General features: G+C 43.1%; 2 protein-coding genes across 2 annotated transcripts; one reads left to right on the forward strand and one right to left on the reverse strand.

Annotated features, from left to right (window-relative positions):
• Positions 1-5308: 5308 nt before the first annotated feature.
• Positions 5309-12207, reverse strand: LOC142776723 (uncharacterized). Its single transcript, XM_075880923.1, has 2 exons — positions 11725-12207; positions 5309-9183 (listed from the first exon to the last, which is right to left on the reverse strand). Exons 1-2 carry the CDS (start codon positions 12097-12099, stop codon positions 8647-8649), a joined length of 912 nt encoding a protein of 303 aa, XP_075737038.1. The 5' UTR covers positions 12100-12207; the 3' UTR covers positions 5309-8646.
• A 186-nt stretch (positions 12208-12393) lies between these two features.
• Positions 12394-18884, forward strand: LOC142776724 (uncharacterized). The gene is made up of 3 exons (XM_075880924.1): positions 12394-12931; positions 15038-15140; positions 17143-18884. Exons 1-3 carry the CDS (start codon positions 12839-12841, stop codon positions 17310-17312), a joined length of 366 nt encoding a protein of 121 aa, XP_075737039.1. The 5' UTR covers positions 12394-12838; the 3' UTR covers positions 17313-18884.
• Positions 18885-19819: the final 935 nt, after the last annotated feature.

The following is a 19819-nucleotide window of genomic DNA, read 5'->3' on the forward strand; positions in this document are numbered from 1 at the left end:
ATTTCCTCACACTGAAGTATTTCGCATCTTTACACAGGTCCCTGATTTATTCAGTGAGTTATATTTAGATCTATGAACATGGATCAGTTCAAATTGAATGTTTGTAGTATTCGCATTGCCATGGAACTAGGCATGTTTACAATTAACAGGCTAAGCTTGCTCTGATGCAGCTGCTGTGCACGCATGCTGCGTCGCAGGACAAGCTTGGCGCACATCCGCTAAGCACGGGTGAACTCTTCCAATGGGTCGCACCACTTTGTGGGCACTTACCGCTCTTTTTTATTTCCTTAATATGCACGCTTGCGCGTCGTACAATATACACGTGAACAATCGTAGACAACACTAGCGCAATGTACCCGTGCCACAAAATGGAGAGTAGTTGACTAATTGCAGCATTGTAACTGACAGTTGTTACTGTCACGTTACAATGTATTGATAATCGCACATTGGTATGCTCACACAAAATTTAAGACTTGAAATAAAAGCAAGCGTCCTTCATACTTTGGCGGTAAAAAAAGCATTGCTCCCGGTTCTTGCTGAGTGGCAGAGTGTTATTTAAAAGAAGCTAATTGCACAGCAGGGGTGTAGCTAGGATTTATGCGTTCAAGGGGATAGAGAGAGGAAAAAAGGGGGCCTGACCCATTTATGTGTACATTTTTGCCTGTGGTTGCATACGTGCAGATCCAAATCGCAAGCTTTCTTTTTTGTTTGCGAAATGGGCCAAATCCTGACCCGAAAGTAGCTCAAATGACACTCAATCATACATACGCTCATACAGCTCATACATACGTTCACCTTTCCTCTAAAACAGTAATAATAAAACATTATTTATAATTATTACTGTTCTAGAAGAACGTTGATAGCATGTATATGTCAAGGCAGTGTTAGTTGAGCTTGTTTCGGTTCTAGATTTGCCCCATTTTGAATAAAAAAAAGCTCCTCAAACCAACATGAAAAAGGGTGGGAGATGTGTCAAATATGGAACAACCTCCTTGCCGCCCTTCCCTAACTTTTTATTTATATTTATGTTCCGCAAGTAACAAATTTTGACTCCAAAATGTCGAAACAACGCCGCAATAACGCCTCACCCGGGAAAAGAAAAATGTGCATTACGAAGGCTACGCATTTACAGCCTCCAGGCGTCAGTGCCAAGAAGTTTGAAGCTCTGCTAGCAAATAAACATGTTGTCAAGCAGAAATTATTACACTATATCTTGGAGGCTTTACATAGCTTGGAAATTAAACCATAAAACGGCGATGCTATAAATTTCGGTTTCGGTTTTGAGGTCTCGGGGCAACTGCGCATCGCCATCGTCAACAGGCAGACTTTGAATTGGGTGGTAACATGTCGTGTGCGTGTTTGCTGCAGGCTGACGGTGGTGTATTATTTTACTATTCACTTGCTTTGTCCAGGATGTGTACTTTTACGGCTTGCATGGTTTAACTCGCGCTTACAGTAGATACAGTATGTGCCACTGCAATCTGTGGCGCGTCGGCAAGTACAGAACAACTTCGGCGCGGTGGAGTGTGTGTCCTCTGTCAACGGCTTTCGTTGAAGCTTATGCACGCCGCAAGCAGAGTGTTTCCGATCAAGCATTCAACGGAGTGTACGCTGGGAGCTACATGGAGAACGCTTTTGGATTTCGTGCGATTGCTGAAAAGGCAAGCTTTCGTGCATGCGAACAACGAAATGCAGAAGTGCGTGCCTGCCGGCCAACTCCCGATTTGCCCGCGATACTCGTAATTGCAGGAAGCGACCGTCTCTTGGCACCAGTAGCTTCGTGACCTTCGCTCGCTGTGTGCTTATCAGCTGCAATGTCTCTACAGTCGCAGCGTTCGTGAACCTCGCTGTCGCGCATGGTTAAAGAAAACGGGGAGATGTGCCGCGCGCAGATAAACCTTACGGCATGCGGCAGCGGGTGAGAAAAAAAAGGGAGGGGGGGGGCTAAGCGAGCCGAGGTGGGCGAAAGAACTGGAATAATAATAATAATAATAATAATAATAATAATAATAATAATAATAATAATAATAATAATAATAATAATAACAATCGAAGCAGATCAACGGTAAAGGAGGCGCCAGTTGTCAATTAGCGGGACTGCAGTGGACAAATGGGGCGCGTTTTTTACGCGGGAGGAAAAAAAATCCAGATTTTAATGACTGAAGATAGGGGTGCGTCTTTAATGCGAGTAAATACGCTATGTAAAGCAACAATTCAAAAATACCTAAACTTTGTACCAGTACCCCTTTGATGCCTGCGCTTTGCAGCGGCGTGATATGTGTTTTGTTAAAAATCGTGCAGCTAACGAAAGAATTTATATGTACCTTGTTTGGTCAGCAATTTGCGCTTTTTATGCCTTGTTAGGTTGGTTTACCTTTATACTGGTATATCGTAAATAATCAGGATATAGAAATATTGATCTGCTTTAATAAAGGATTGAACAGCCACACTAAATTGCACACATCTTTTTGGATTTTTGCACCATTGTAGTGCGGCACATAGAATATTGTAGAATAGAATATTTCTGTATATTTTGGTGTTGGGTTTTGGCACGTGGTTACATATGAAAGCTTAGCCAAAGTGTACCAACAAACACCCACACAAAACTTTCAGTTAAACTGATACAGCACAGATGATAATGGTGTAGGCGTAGTTACCAACTAAAGAACACGCTCGCGAAAAACAAAATGAGGATGGCGACACATGTGGCTGTAAATGAAAGCAGGCATACCTAACAGCTCTTGTCTGTTTCATGCATTTTGTCTGTGCAGGTTTCATCCTTACGAATGTAAACACACTGATCCAACTAATAAGCCCTCTACCCTTACAAAAATGGTTCTTGAATTTCTGATTACATCTTGATATGTTTTTGATGACACATCAGAATGTAATCATAAACTCGAGAGCTAGTGACTTTTATCATCAAGATGGCAGCAGGCACTTAACAGAGAATACACTTCACAAATTATGCAGAAAAAACTACGCAGATTTTCAGGATGTAAACCTGATGTATAAACACTGAAGACATTTAACATTAAGTTCACAGCAGCCACTTAGCAGAAAATACTCAGTATATGATCCTAATTTTTGTGCGAAATATTTCCTAGTAGAAGTTAGCTATATCGCTTAAGAGATGTACACGAAGGCTGAAGCCTATAGACTTTTCATAGTCAAATATGGACCAAGGGGTTCAAACCCTGAACCTCTGGATCCAGAGGTTCGGGGTTTGAACCCCATGGGGTTTGAAACCCGTGGGGTTTGAGTACATATCACTTCGAGGAGATATATAATTTCGACCAACTTGTTTTGAGTAATATTTAGCTGTCTGATTTGAACTATGTGGTTTATCATGCCTATTCAATTGATCCAACACGGGGTCCGGACAGGAAGGTGTGGTCGAGTGTCATTTTGTGCTCTGTACCACATTGAGAAAAAAAGTTCGGGGGTGGGGGGGGGGCACGGGCCCGCTGCGCCACCCCTTGGATGCGCCTCTGGTTCAGACATTGATGGGGCGGCAAATTTTGCTGCATATTTTTACACAGCGTCGCGTTTTGACAGAAATGGCCTCAGTGCCAGAGGGAGGAGGTTGAGCGGGGGGGAGGCGCTGTATAGCAATATTATATCGTACACCCCCCACCCCCCTCGAAGGACAACTCTGTGCACACCTCTGGAACGCATTTCACCTCGTTTCGAGTGCTAACTACTTTTTCCTGTGTCATAATCATGACTAGGGGCACAGCCAGGGGGTATGGGGGAGTCTTCAAACCACCCCTAAATTGTTCAATTTTGCATGAGAATATATGCACGCACACATACAAACCCATGCACAAACATACACAAATTATCGTTGAGCCCCGGCCGCCCTAAAAAATTTCTGGCTAGGCTACTAATCACGACTGTGATTTTGCCATACCTTTTCAGCATCTCTTTGTCTTAGTATCAATGTCCAAACCCATTGATCCACTTTTGAAGTTGCAACCATTTTTGCTGAGTCACGGTCATCTAGTGAACATGGCTATAACTCTTATCCCATTATTTGACCTGTACCTTTCTATACAACCATCACAACCAGCTTCACAATTGTTTAAACTTACCAGGCATCATTTTCATGCTCTGCTGACTCAACTCATGCCTTAATCATTCTAGGTTCATCATCATGGCTCTCATCATCGCTATTGCAACCCAGCTTGTGTGAACTACTGACACTAATATGCAATTCTGATCACTTTTTTTTATTTTTTGACTGTCCACCCACTTGCACTGTCAAGCTATGAGCGCGACTATAATGTTAACCTAGCTTTAGTCATGTCCTTCTTCAACTTGGACATTCTTTGGTATATCACATACCATGATTATTCATTTTATTCACGAGATATCAATACTTTTTCAATCTTTTCATCATTTCGGCTCCTCTTTTGGAAGGTCACTTGGTAACGATACATATTAAAGCTTCCTAAAGCATTCACTGATGTGTACAAACACAGTGCAGATGTAATCTCACACTAGCATATAGGAATATCAATTACAAGAATTTTTCATAATTATCTTGATGAAATTCAGATATTCAATTCAGGTGCTACAGCCATGTTTTGTTTTTTTTTTCTTGGCAAGCAGACCACAAGTTAATTTTTTGTTGCGTGTTAGAACGTCGGACCCCAAACATGCATGCCGAACAGTGCGAAGATGAGTCTTCCTTACTTTTCCTGATAATGAATTGTCAAATAAGATTCCTTTGCTGATATGTAGGCAAACAAATCGAGGTCGATATTGATTCATATTGAAATTTCCAGTTCTCTTACTCCATGCCATGGATGCAGAGTGCTTATATATGCATACATACATATACAATTATGTCGTGTGGTGTAAATTAACCTTATTAATTGTAATATACATACAGAGAAAAGACGAAGCAGCAGTTTGACCAATATAAGGGCAGGAGTGAAGAGAGTAAGAGACATTAGTTAAAGAGGAAGCAAGTGTGGACATAAGAACAAGGTGCTTCTCGTGATGGATGGTTTTGACTAAGTGTTAAGGCTTCACATACCTCAATAGTTTTTAACCCATGGGCACACAATTTGTTAAAGGTGCACCATGCAAAGCAAACAGCTAACAACTGTCACCCTGACAAGGGAGAAAAATTTGCTGCGAGTTGCCCTGGAAAAGTAAATGTGATTGATTTTGCTGTAAATTCTACTGAAGTTCACATTTTCTTAACAATGACCAATTATAGAATCTCGCATGTTGAGTTCTCAACAAACCTAAAAGAAACAGAATAGAAAAAACATTTCTTTTCAACAAATTTATTCAGAAAAGCACATGTGTGATTGATATCTTAAGCAATTTCGACGTACGATACCCATAAGTTTACTATACTTAAGGAACAGCTAATCCCCACAGCCATAATAAACCACATCCAAGAAAGTAAAACAAAGTAAAAACTATACAGATGCAGATCACTTTGCATATATGTGTGAAACACAAAAGGTAATTACTTTAAAGCAGTGACTTCAGCTGTACACTGCTTATCAATTAATTATGAGAAACAATGAAAACATAAGAGGCTTCATGTTGACATAATATTAAACAGCCATATGTAACACAAAAGTGACATACTTGTGATACTTTTTTGAAGTACTACATAAATAACAAAACAAATAAATTTCTAAGCACATTTTGAACTAAGCTTCTTAGCTGTGTAATACACAATGATATTTGAATCGATCACCTCGATGCTCGATTCAAATAGGTCACAAAGCTTCAGACGAAAAGCACTTCAGAACCTCATGCCAGTGGTATCAACAAGAGGAGTATGGATGCTGCGATTGAAGCACAACTGTGTGAGGAGAGAACAAACACTAGTAACGAAAAACAAAGTTTTGTTAAAGGGTGAAGCAATCTTCATATTTTACAATGTGGGAATTGAGAGCAACCGCCACCCTGGCGCCTGTTTACCCCGCTAGCACGTGTGGCAGAACCACGGGGCCCCGAGTGCAGTGGCCCGCCGTTATTTGGCAGTATGGCTGCCGTGGCTATGCCGCCAGGCCTTTTGTCTGGTGAAAGCTGCACGCCAGCTTGTCAGAGTGGAACCACGTGTTCGGACATGTCCAAGCGAAGCACTCGCTTACCCTCAGGCGGGTCACTAGGGCACGCTAGCACACGTCACTGCGCTTTGCCTGTCCCTGCTGACTGCCTGTGACATCCCCTCTCTCCAGAGCTTGCTTCTACCTGACGCTGGCTTGCTGTGAGATGCTCTCAGGCTGGCACGAGAGGTTTATGCCCACAACAAACATGTATTTGCCAATCAATTTTATTTAGGTGCAATCTGCAAAGATTGTACGGCCTCTGAATTATGGTGGTGCAATTTTAATTTTTGCTGTCCACGGTGTTTCGAGCTACATTTCATTGTGGGCGAATGCGTGGAGTGCTGTGTCCGACCAGCAAATTATCCTGCGGGAGGATACGGCCCACGTTTAATGCCATACTCATCCCTCGGTACCTGTGGAAATGATGTGCTGAGCAAGGACGTCCGAGGACTTATGTCTAGATAACACCCCGGGACAACTGCAGTTCAGAGTAGTGTACTCACTGCACGCATCTTTACAAATCAGCAATCCTGGGACCTGGTTTCCATCGTCACGACACGGCAAGCCTAATATATTTCATGTTATCGGTAAGCACATGGCCAAGCCATCTTTCACAATGCTCATAAACGATTACAGGTAAAGTTGATTAATCATAGATTAAAGCAAAACATAGTCTACATAGTGTCCATAAAATTTTGGTACTTATCGCCACATTTGGTGCTCATTTTGTACAGTGCAATAATATTTTACCATGACCATTAATTAAATTGCAATGGCATAATTTTAGCATGACTAGATGTTAATTCTTGGGAACGAAGCCCACGAACAACACAATCAATGTACACTTGACGAGAACTGCGTATAGGTAAGGCAAACAATGCTGCAAATGTGAAAAATAAGCTGCTTCTTGCTTTGCGGTACGCATCACAGATTTTTCCGCTAAACTCTTGCCAGGTGGTAAAGGAGCCCTCGTGGTTCTCATAGTTCGATTTTTACACTGATATGCCATGTCATACAGCCTCTACGTGGCCTCAGCAAGGAACTTTTCATTCACTCTGCAAATAAACAAATCCCCATCGGAAGCCAGTGCGAGACATTTTTCCACTGAAACAAGTGACACACGCTTGATTTCAGCAGTAGATTCAACTTTAACAAAATGGTAGGGTTCATCCTTGCAGAACACCTCAAGCATGTTGTGCTTCACAATGTACACCTGAACAGAGAGCACTGTCTCCTTTAGGCATGCACACTGTTCATGCCCCTGTGAGCAGTACACACTAATGTCCTGAAGGCGGCCAAACAACCCATTGATAATGACGAATGAATTTACCCTTCGCAATCTGTCCAGATCCGCAGTGCAATATGCAACGTTTCCGATGCTCATCTTTCGAAAATGAGTGCCATCCGCACTTCGCACTGCTTTACCATAGAATGTAGTATTCTGAGTGTGTGCATTTTCTCTTGCAACATTACTCCAAAGCGTAGGCAAGGCTTGCATGAGGAAGAACTTGTCAATAATCTGTTTTTCGCGGTACCTGGTCCCTTTGACCATTTTCACAAGCTTTCCATTCATAGATTCAAATCCGAACATTGAATGTGCCCACAGTGGACCCCAATGCTTCACTGTGTCAACAAGGTGAAGCAGCAGATGCGCATTGTATGTCATGTTTGTTATGCCATATAGCTCCTGGTACTCTTTGACAAACTTTACCATTTCATTTTTCATAATGTTGAGCCTGTCAAGGGCTACGCAATCGCTCAACAAGTAGTACATTATGTCAACGAATGAGACCCAGTGGCGGTAATTCTTTTCTGGAACATAGCCAGCCAACACAATTGGCGAATAAAACAACAACCAATTCCGCCAGTCAGCACATTTCCAGTGTTTCAGGTCATTCAGTGATCTTGGAAGCCTTGATATTTCCCAGATTGGTTGCAGGCTGAGCAGCTTCTCGTTCAATTCACTCAAGTGAAGGCGAAGCTTAAAACTACGACACCTCTTAGAGTTTAGCCACAGCAATGTCGTAGCTTTTACAAAACCTGCACACACAGCATGCATGTAGTCAACCACAAAGCCAGTAGGAAAGTCAAAGTGGTTCAGCAGCGTGAGGACACTTGTAGCCTTTATGCCACGGCTCACTTGCTCTTGCTTTCTTCTGGCTTTTTTTTGCTCATGATGCTGAAATGACTCATTAGTATGGACCTTTATAGCAGAAGTGGAGACTGGGTAGACACGGCAACGCCCATTACCCTTTGCAATGACATCTCCAGGATGCTCGCACCATGCGCAACCGTACTTACCATTAAACTGAGTCATGCCCATAACTTCACATCTTGCGACACTGTCCACCGTGCATGGGCCAGGGAAAACCTTCATATTTTTTTTCTGCCCATGTGAATCTTCCCATGTCATGCCGGTAGAAGAAAGCACATTCAGCGACTTCACAAAAGGCAGGAAGAACGTATTCATTACAGGCTTTTTGGGCCCAAACCACAGGCCAGCAAGGACGAGCCTCTGGACCCTGTCTTTATACGTCAGCTCATTAATTTGAGGAAGGAGAGGTCAGAATCCAAACTTGCTGCTTTCAAAAAGTGGAACACCATCGGTGTTAAATGTCAGCGAAACATCATTAGGACCCATGGGAATACTTGTGTAGCCAATGCCTGTCGTGATGTCTGTGACATCGAAAGAGGGGGACGACTGAGCAGGCACAACCTCAGCTGTTTTCAAAATATCACAGATTTGTGATTCTATGTTAAATGAAAAAAAATATGATGAACTTTTTAGCAGTGCACTGATGTCATGATGCACATTGCAGTGCTCGCAAAAAACGGTAGATGCCATTTCAGCAGTCCCAATGTAGTTGCAACAATTGCTACAGTATAAATCTCTGTTCTTTGCACTCTCAGGAGAGCTGAAATGTCTAAAAAATTTGTACTTTGAACAAGGCAGCTCTGTTTTTTCCGGCAGATGAGCGCGCAATAACTGAAGCAAGCTCTCGGTGGCTTCTTTCGACGCGTCATGGCGGAGGCTGTGGCCCATAATCAGCAAAACGCTCTCTGCCCTGGTGATCTTCGAACCTGGATACAGCTCCTCGTCCTGTTAGATGCAAAGAAACAAAAATGTTTATACCACAGGCATGCACACAAAAACTACACGCTTATATGGTAGTCCATAACAAGCATGCATGTCCCGTCAGCTTAATTACAGCTATGACAATGGATGACTATTTTTGTTACCATTAAAAAAATGCTTGTCTCCGTGTCTATACACATTGATACATTAAAGCTTTCACCAGTCAAACACCACCTTTGCACATATACCAAAGGGACAGCAATGCCACGTGAAAAAGCATATTTTTCACTAGGTGGTGCTGTGAATTTATAGATTATAAAAGGAGTGCAGGCACGAATGGAGGGCGAATGGGCAGTGGGTGAATTGCAAAATGGGTTCCAGGAACAAAGAAGGTTAGGGGATAATCTGTTCTCATTAACGCAGTGCATTGAAACAGCAAAAAAATGAGCACAGGCCTTTATTGCTGGAATCCATGTAAATCAAGGGACGTTACGACAGTGTAATTCAAGAGGATCTGTGGGGCACACTAGATGCACTGGAAGTCGAATACTGAGTAGCTAACCTCTTAAAAATACATATGAAGGTAATAGGGTGCTGATAAAATGGGAAAAATGGGTCCCTGAACCTATAGAGATACAGCGGCGGCTCAAACAGGATGTCCTCTCTCTCCCTCATTGTTCATGCTGTACCTGCAAGGATTAGAGGCCAAACTAGAGAGGAGTGGACTTGGCTTCAACCTATCTTTTGTTAAGGAAGGGGATTGCGTTGAACAGTCATTACCAGGACTCACGCACGCAGACGATACAGTATTAGCGGCTGACAAAAAGGAGGGTTTGCATTGGCCTGATAGGTATCTGTGGTGAAAAGGCAAATAGGTTATGTTTAATACCAAAAGGTCCGCAGTCATGATATTTAAAGATGATATTGGCAGTGAGCTTACAATAAAGGGGGTTATGCTGGAGGTAGATAAGTTCGGTTATCTCAGTGTACATAAGCAGCAACTAAAGGTAGCAGGATCGCAGCTGTGATGGAACATAGAGCACTGTGAAATTACAACAGGTCAAAGTGGTGAGAATGATTCGGTGAGGGGTGACGGTTCCTGGCTTGACTTTTGGCAATGTGGTTTTGTGTATGAGGTGAGAGGTTCAAACAAGGCTGAAAATAAAACAATGCAGCCTGGCGCAAATAAAGGTTATAAATTTCCCAGGTGTACAGATCCCAGGTGTACAGATTTCCCAGGTGTACAGATCTACGAAGTTTTCACGGCATACCCACTGAACAATTTAACTGCAATTCCGGACGCGACAGCTATGCCGATGCACAGCCGCTCAATAAAAAAAAGAGGGTGGCCACTGTGTGAGTTGCACATCCGAGATGAACGCTGAGTTGTTTAGCCAATTTAAGATTTATTAGTCAAGTACATCACTGCCGCGACATTTTCGAAGGGTGATTCACGTTAGGCTCGCTCAAATGCATCCAGCACTGCGATATCGAGCAGTGAACAAACCTGTACTGGCAAGAAAATTAACTGCCTTGGGGTTGAAAGCGAGCCCGCTGCACTGACGATGGCATAGGCGAGTCACGTGATGCCGTTTACTACATCACTGCAACAGCAGCACCGGCCTCTGCAGTGGTCGCCCTCAAGGCCAATACCGAGCCATGTACCAAGCAAATGGCATGTGATGAGGAGGAGGAAACAACTGAGTACCTTGTACTAAAGGGCTTAACCCTGCAGTGCCGACATGACAACAATGGGACAAGGAATATTTTTTTGGCAGCTTTGGGGTTTAGGGATAGTGGAGGGAAAGTAGACTAAGTGCGTGAAAGCAACCAAATGGAGGCTATCTGATTGGTGGCTAAAGTCAAGACCAGAGTAAAATTTAACCCTCCGTTACGACTAAGTACAGTAAATGTTACCAGCCACGGTGAAGTGGCGTGAGCTCCTGCCCGAGCTAAAGGGTTATTATCCATCCATACATTGTTAACAGTATGTGTTGGACAGCTATGTCAGTTTTAATTTGCTAAGCGTTTGCACAGCTGATTATGTGTGCTACTACAGCAGGCACACGCAGGGGCTTGTTTGGGAAAATTTATTTCGCATTGTACAGAAGTGAAAATAAAATTATGCCAAGATTAGCAAAAGACCGTAGCCAACGCTGGTTGTAAAGGTATGAGATAGCACTCTGAGGAGCGAGAGATAGATATATGCGAGCTTTTCGGCTTACTTGCTCTAAGTCTTTACGAGAGTACAAGTCGTTCGGCGGCGTTCGCATGCATGATTCAAACGCCGCCGGGCATCACCTACACTGCAGATAACAGTCGCATTACCAGTCGGCTCAGTGACTACTGGCAGCTACGGCGACAATGAAGAAGCATGCTAATAAACACCGCTGCCACACGGTGCACTCCTGATCGTGATTAGGCGCGATCGGGAAAAAGTTTGTCAACTCTGATAGTTTTCCTTCGGTAGCTTGCGTAAACGAGCATATCACGACCAAGAAATTTCATCCAGATCCGGCCCAATTACGATCGAAAGTGACCGTGTGACACTGGTATAAGCCTCACCATATCGGCGTTTCCGTCTGATGGCTCACATGCGTGCGCTTCATCTCCACTCGTTTCCGCGTCCGAACTTTCGCTGCTTGTATCCGTGTTCGGCGAGTCGACATCAGTTGGGTCGGGTGACTTGATACACGCACTTTCCACGGACTTGCCAGAACAGTCGGAGTCATCGTTCACAGGAGGATGGCTGCGGTCACAGAGCGTTTCTTCGCTTGCAACTACACTGACTAAATCAGGCGATTGAGCACTTCCATTTTGTAGTGTGGGTAGCGGCGAAGCGTCCAATGAAACTGTCTTCTTCGAACGGTGCTTGGAACGCACAGGAACGTCGTGCGTTGGGTCCGAAATATATAGGTTGTATTTTCGCTTCCGTTCCATGGAAGACCAGAAAACCTTAAGGACCGAAGAGTTATCAATACGATCGTCTCCTCGCAACGTTGTCAGAGAACATCTATTGTTGTCACGCTATTCTCCTGCACTGCACTCGTTCTGAACAAAGAGTTGTGGATTGGCTAGACTTGGCGCAGTGTGAGTCTGTAACCTCCATTATAAAAAACGAGTGCTTATATAAATACTATTTACCATACTAAATTAAAACTAACCAAATAACACGTTTATGATTATTTTTATTACAAATACGTTTGCAAAATGTACGTGCGACACAACGATTCGAAACTGCCTCTCAAACCTTTCGATACTGTTGCTGTGACGTAGGAGTTGTTGTTGTTTGGAGCACGTGTGGCGCACGTTGGAACGAGTGCTTGGTCTCTGCGTGTACAGCTTGTGCGTTGCTACGAGTTTGGTCGTTCGGTGTGAGACTGAGGAAGAGATAGCACAACATGAGCCATATTTTAGTTAAGTGGGTGTCGTCCTCCCTGTGGGATGTGTACAACGTCCGAGCGATTGTGGACACCAGCGTAAGTCTGCAGTTGCTGATGGACGCAAATCCCATTGTAAATTTACGCGGCACCGTGGTAGCGGTAAATTGGAAGGAGGGCGAGCCGGCGGCGGACGCCGAGTTGCTGGACTTCGGTAAGTAATGCCACTATTCATGAGTTCTCGCTGTAAAGTATTTTCTGTTGCCTAAAGACTGCTTAATGTAGGGTTAGAAAGGACAATGGAGCGCCGGCGAACAAGGCTGGTGCGGTTGGCGAGCACGGCTTCGGACAGTGCCGAGGAGGTGCCTCGAGAGGAGAATGCGCCGAACGAGGTGAGTTCTGTGTTAACTTTAATTGCCGTGCGGGCCAAGCACGACCAGCGCATCGAGTTGAGTTGTGTGTGTGTGTGTGTGTGTGCCCGACGAATAAAGCGCGAACTGCGCCGTCTGTCAGTCGTGTCCGCAGACAGGCATACACAGCGCTAGTTGAAATGGCTCACACAACTACCTGCGGATGCCGTAGGGCATACTAGCGCCAATAAAAAAAAAAAAAAAAAACTACCTGCGGCTTCTTGTTTGCCTTTTGGTAGAGTTTAGTGCCGGAGTGCCGAATGCACTGCACTCGCATCTCACCGCTTTCAAGGAAACATTTGCTGATACCATGACACTCGTTGTGCCAAACAGTACAGAAAAATGCAGTTGCTAGAAAGACTCCACTATGTTTGAGGGAATGTAAATGTGTTGGTGCACGTCACTAAAAACACTGCGCATTTCTTTCCAAAGTAAATTGCCCCAGTTGATTCAATTGTTAAGGTGTTTATTGGACAGCAGTATTTAGTTTACAACTGTACTTTAGTGACTTACCAGGGCGAGGGGCTCGTTAAGTCCCCAAGGGCCTTGAAAAAATCTTTTTCCAATTATGGTGAGCGTACTAAATTGGCCTAAATGTTTGTTGTATGAATCAATATTTTCTGCTCTAGTTGCTGTATCACATTTTTATTAAAATATCCTTGTTTCAAATACTTACAAACAGTTCATTGTAAATCGAGACTGAAAAGGCTACATATACAATAACTGTGTGACCTGCCAATGTTACATAATATAGTTAATGTACAGTCACGATCATAAGTTTGGAGACCACGCGATCATGTGGCAGTGTGCATGCGTACGCCATCTAACGGCTCATTGCCTGCTGTCGAGAGTCTCACAGTGCACATGCGCAGCCTTTCTATCTCGCTTTCCTGCTTGCTTGCTTGCTGCACGCTGGCACGTGGGCTGAATCTGGGCATTTGTGGATTTTGCCACCGGTAGTCTTGCATGATGAAGCAGCGGCGCAGCATCTTCAAACTTGTTGGTCCGATCTCTGAGCTGGTTCCGAACTACATAAAATTGAAACGTTGCAGATTGCTATCGCTGGCATAACTTCACTATGGAAAAAGTGCTAGCCACTCACTTGATGTATTTTCATGTATTTTCATGTTCATGTATTTTAACTGTGCCATGACGTCTTTCTATTAGCGCACAAACACTATCTTTGAACTTACACAGCGAAAGGTATGCAGTGGATTTTGTGTATTGCCGGTTAAGCTTCCGCAAGCATGCCACCACGAGTGCTGGTCAAGGAAAGAGCAAATAGTAGATTTATTTGTCCATGGCCTACTGCAACGCCACATCTGGAATCTGTTAAAGAGACCTCGGAGAGCAACAAGCACCTCTCTGAGAGCATGTACAGCCACATATATAAAGCACTCCCTTTAACATGAACGATTAAATGTTGCCTGCTTGGCAGGCATCTCGAATCCCGTTGCTAGGAGACATTTCCATTTATTGGGAAAGGGTCGATTTGGATCATGGCTGCTGTGCCATCAGCATTACTGGTGGCAGTAATCGCTAATTCCAATAATCAGCCTCCGCGATAGATTGCAGCAAGCAGGCCAGCTGGAAAGAATGGCCGTCTGTGTGCACTGTCATACTCTCGACAGCAGGTGACGAGCCGTTAGACGGTGCGCACTTGCAAATTGCCACACGTTCGCGTGGCCTCTATACTTGTGATCACAACTGTGAGTTTTGTATGAGTTGTAAGGTATTGTAGCTTTGAAAGCTGATAATTCTGCGAAATGAGAGTTCATTTTGCTTTGTTATACGCTCTTCAAACATTTGTATTCACTTCTGTGTTTCTCAGCAGTCATATCCGTTCGTCCCTATAGCCCTGCTGTTCTGGCTGTCGTGCATGCTGAATGTCTGTATATGCAACATATTTTTACTGTTGTTAGTCGCAGGTTTCCACTGTGGTTGTAATTGTGCATGCAAGGCTTTCACAATTACACATGTAGGTTTCAGATCAAGTAGAGGAGCAGCTTATTGTGTGCTAGTCAATTTTCCATGTGGATGCTAAGGCAGTAGAGGAAGCCATGTACTCAAAAAAAGTTCCCTACTCAGGCTGGTGCTCAGTGTGCCTGCAGTGCCTCACAGCAGGTCAAAGAGCTTGAAAATGAGGTCCGGGAGCTGCGCAAGCGGCTAGAAGTTGCTGAAAACATGCTTGGTAAGCAGCCTCCAGCCCTTTTTTCTTCTTTTGTTGATCAAGCTTGAATGGCTATTGGATGGTGCAACTAATTTGTAAACTAGCTTGGCCATCTGTATTTAGGCAGTGCACAGTGTTGCCAAAACTCAGTTTTTTATAAACTTTTCCTTCATGGAACTGCCTGAGGAAATGCAAGAGGTGCCTAACCTTGCATCTAGCAAGGTGGTAAGCTGAACCAGTTCGTACATTGTAAAATGTGTAAACGCCTGCGGAAAACATGAAAATTGAGAAGACAACAATAGGACAAACTCGCATTTACAATTAGAAATGTTGAACACATCAAACACCAATGCATACCTTGTGGCACCCACCTGGTACATGTGCAAACAGCCGTTACTAAGAAGGGGAAAACATCGCTGAATTTTTGACAGGACTTAAAGAAGACTAGACGACTAAAGTGCTGAACTGAACTGATTTTTATTTGCCTATATGCGACAGGACACAAGGAAGGCCATCTGGGCTTCGTTGTGTCCTGTTAAAAATTTAGCCGCGTTTTCCCCTTCTTTGCAACCATGAACCAACTAGCCGAATCCTCAACCCCAACACTCTATTGATAATTGTTTGTTTGCCTATTGTGGCTCTAAGGAACGTTCACTATTTATTGGAGAGGCACGACGATGTGTCACTGACACGTCTCTTAGGTTTGTTATGTGGAATCCTTTGAAGATTTCTTATTCGTTCCTCATGTTTCCTCACCCTTGAGTGCCTCGTTGTGAAACATATTTGTGCACCACCTTTCCCATTATAACTCTCAGCACCTACTATGGCCATGTGATGAGTGCATCCGATCGTACAGGCTGGAAAAAACACTGTACATTCAACTTTGTGCCATTAAACTTATGCATATTTTTTTGGGTGAATTAGTTTCTCCCTCTAAGTTGCACTTATGCATGCTTTTATGGGTGAACTAGTTTCTCCCTCTAAGTGAAACTTTGTTTTAATCGGGTACATATATAAACTGACTCAACCTTACATGTCGGATAGAGGTGACTAGGTATAGAAACACTACACATATGAAGAACTTCTTTGGCTTTGAAAACTGAGTGGTAGTTATAATGCTACTGGCATGCCATGTCATGCTGAAACTCATAATAAAAAGAACAAAACTAAAATTTATTTACCTTAGACATTACAAGTGGTACATCAAACTTCTGCTTTGCTATTTACAGCAACATTTTATACGCACTGTTTTTACATTATGTTGTGAAAAGGTCGCCATTTAAGGAGCATCAAGTTGTACAGTGATTACTAGTATATTCCCTTTATAACAACTGTGGACAGTGGTATGTGCTGCTGTTTGGATAAAGGACTCCTACTCTTGCATGTGCACTCATGACATTCTAACTAATGTTCATATGAAAGGAACAAAGATGCTTTAACACGACTTGTGTTTTGTTGCTGGACTCTGCAGTTGACAAGGCATGTCACCTATACATTCTAATCATTTTGTTACCTTAATATCATTCTTGTTCACAAGAACACCACACGCTTTGTTCAAAGCTGCTGTGTAAGGAGGCATGAAGGGATGGTCCACTAACTAAGACACAAAGGTATGGCACCATTAGGCTTGTTGTTTATACTGATAGCAGCACCTTAGTTCATTGTTCATCATTTACTGTAATTACACTAACAAATGTCCAAAACGTCTTTCTTTTTTTACACATTCTCACTAGGATATGTTACTGTCCATCTCAGTGTGTTTGTCAATTTGATTAATTAGAACTGGAGCACAAAAAGTTCATTATTTAGGTCACTGTTGCAAATCACATCGTTATCCTTGTAGCAGAGCAACAAAGTGCTGTTCAAAGTGCTCTAAAGGTGAAACATTCTGAATTTTCATTGCTCCTCTTCAGTAACATTCAAGATTGCTTCCACAATTTCATTTACTGCAGACCAAACCTTACTTTAATTACACTTGTGCAAGCATTTTGATTAACGTGATTGCATTCATGTGCTCCCTTAGACTCCTATGACATGGTGAAAAAGTTGAGAAAAATCTTGAGGAAGACTGAGAAAGACCCATCTCCTGCTGTTGAAGCCGAAAGGGCGAGTATTCCTAATTTTGAAAAAAAAAAAACTTTTGTTTTTATTTTTGTTGCTTCTGTGGCACGCTATCTTGTGCAGCACAATTGATCTCAAGATGCCATGAACATTAACTCTGGCTATTGAAACTGTACCCAACGGGCTTGTACTGAGGCCTAAGCTTAGAATGTTCACAATGTGTGTGTTGCGCTACCAATGAAATAGGAGTTGCTGCCCCAGTCTGTCTTGTCAGTGCTCGGTTGTCGTGGTTTTTCCACATAAAACCCTGTAATGATATTTATTTTGCCCAGTATTTTTTTTTTCATCTGAACATAGCAGTATTGCTGATCATGGTACTTCAGCAGCACTTGCTGTTGGGTTAACTTGTGCATGTTTTCTATTGTTAAAGGGGTCGTGAAAAGAAAATAAAGCTGCCCGGTTGTAATTTTTTCTGCTCCAATACGGATTAGACATGCCGATTCTGAAATATTTCGGTGTAATATTCAGTCTATAATTAATGACGCCCGTTTGAACTCGCAGTTGTCTTGGGTTCACCGGCCGCCATAAGCACTGACGTGTCACGTCATCCTAATACAAGTTGTAAACACAGCGTTAGCTTTATTTTGCTCAAAAATGATAGATTTATGGAAACCTAGAAAATAAAGAAATAACACCACTGGTTTGCACACCGAGTTGCATATTGTGCAGCTACAGCAAGTGATCTGCTTGGTTCTGCTTTCAAGTACATCCGGGCCTCCGCCCTGCCCGGCTCTGTTACTTGTTTTTTTCTTGCCCATCTTGCTTTCCGTGTTGCCTTCGCTCTCTCGGTGCAGTGGTGTAGTTTTTTCTTACTGGTTGGTTGGCTCAGTCCTGGATGTGCCAACCGTGTGCATCGTCAGACAGTGTCGTACAAGTTATCGCAGTGCAAACGATGTTCGCGTTCACTAGCTTCAAACACCCGGAGTGGATCTACTAACTGCTACATTAGGATCGCATGGGCGCCTCCGGCGCAACAGTGGAAGCAGTATGATGCGGCAAACCTCGGTCAACTATGGCTGAGCAGGCGTAGTCGTCGTCATGTTTTGTCGACGACGGAGAATTCTCATTGGCTGACTTAGGATGACGTGAGAGCTTGGAAACCGAAATTGTGGTTTTATAACTATTAAATGAACTGGTATGATGAAACGAGTCGGTGTTTATTATTGAAAGGACGACCAGGATTCCGAATACACATGTAGTTGAAAATTTTCAGAAAACTTTTCACGACCCCTTTAATGATGCTAGATGAAATAAGACATTCCGAAAAGAGCATTCCTTTGTTGGTGTTTGTGTGCATGCGTGTGCTATTGTCAATACACGATCATGGTGTCTGCAATTTAAAAGCAATCCCCATGATTTTGTTTCTTTCCTTTGTGAAGTAGCTGGATATCTGTATAGGTTTTTAAAAAGCACTAGTTCATAAAATGGAATGATAGTAAATTACTCTTCCAGCTACAACTAGAAAATGAAATAGGCTGGCCCTAATAAAGCAAAGGTCTGGTAAGCATGGGAGGTGAAAATAAAACAATAACAATAAATGTGAGGTCCCATAACCACCATATAATTATGAGGGACACCGTAGTGGAGGGCTCCAGGAATTCCACTAACCTGGGGTTCTTTAACATGCACCTAAATCTAAGCACACGGGCCTCTAGCATTTTTCCACCATCGAAATGTTGCCACTGCAGCCGGAATTCCATCTTGCGGCATCATCTTTCTGTTTTTGTGTCTCGAAAAATGATTGCGATCACTCCTTGTGCTATTTGGTAATATGCCTGTTGAAGGAGTACTGACATGAATTTTAAATATGTTGGATTTTTGCTGTAAATAGAAGCGCTTGTGTCGAGAACTCTGAAAAGAGTATCATGGTGCCTAGAAATACATCATTACATCTTTAACACCACCTTAAAAAAGACAGTTTCTGTTTCGATATTGATGTGGCGGTTTCAAACAGCAGCTGAAAAAAAAAAAGAAACAGTGGCCGAAAATTGTTTACCCCAGATGTTAAAATTGAAACGTCATAGTTGTTCTTTGCTATGTGGAAAGGAACTGCTCTTTTGCTCAACGGATGCTTTCTGTGGTATGCAGGTTAACATCGGTGGAGGCGTGTTGGTTGAGAAAACGCTCCTGGAGCGCCTCCATTCTCACTGCAATGGGCCTACAAAGTTCGCCAGGCATCTTCTCCGGGGTGTTTTTACTCTAGAGGAGATGCGTGGCAAATCACTCTTCGGCAAGGGCAGCAACGCCAATAAGAATGCCGAAGTAAAGGAGGCACTGGACCCAGTCAGGGTCAACGCAGTGATTGGTGAGTTACTAATGATGCCATGTATATTTTTTTTCTTATATTCTTGTTTCAGATTTCATATTTGTGTCTTGATGTTGTGTGTATGCGGGGCTGAAAGCAAAATGTGGCTCTACCATTTTTTATCTGTTTCTTAGTTCAAATCACTATTGCCATGACTTCTGTTAGCGTAACATTCACTGTATGAATTATTTTTGCTGATGGCATGTTGTAATAACACCCAGTAAAGTAAAAAGTTGGGCGAGTTGGTGCTGGTTCATGATGATAAGGGGCGCGA

The sequence above is a fragment of the Rhipicephalus microplus genome, chromosome X (genome assembly GCF_043290135.1).
Source record: "Rhipicephalus microplus isolate Deutch F79 chromosome X, USDA_Rmic, whole genome shotgun sequence".
NCBI classification, from domain to species: Eukaryota; Metazoa; Arthropoda; class Arachnida; order Ixodida; family Ixodidae; genus Rhipicephalus; species Rhipicephalus microplus.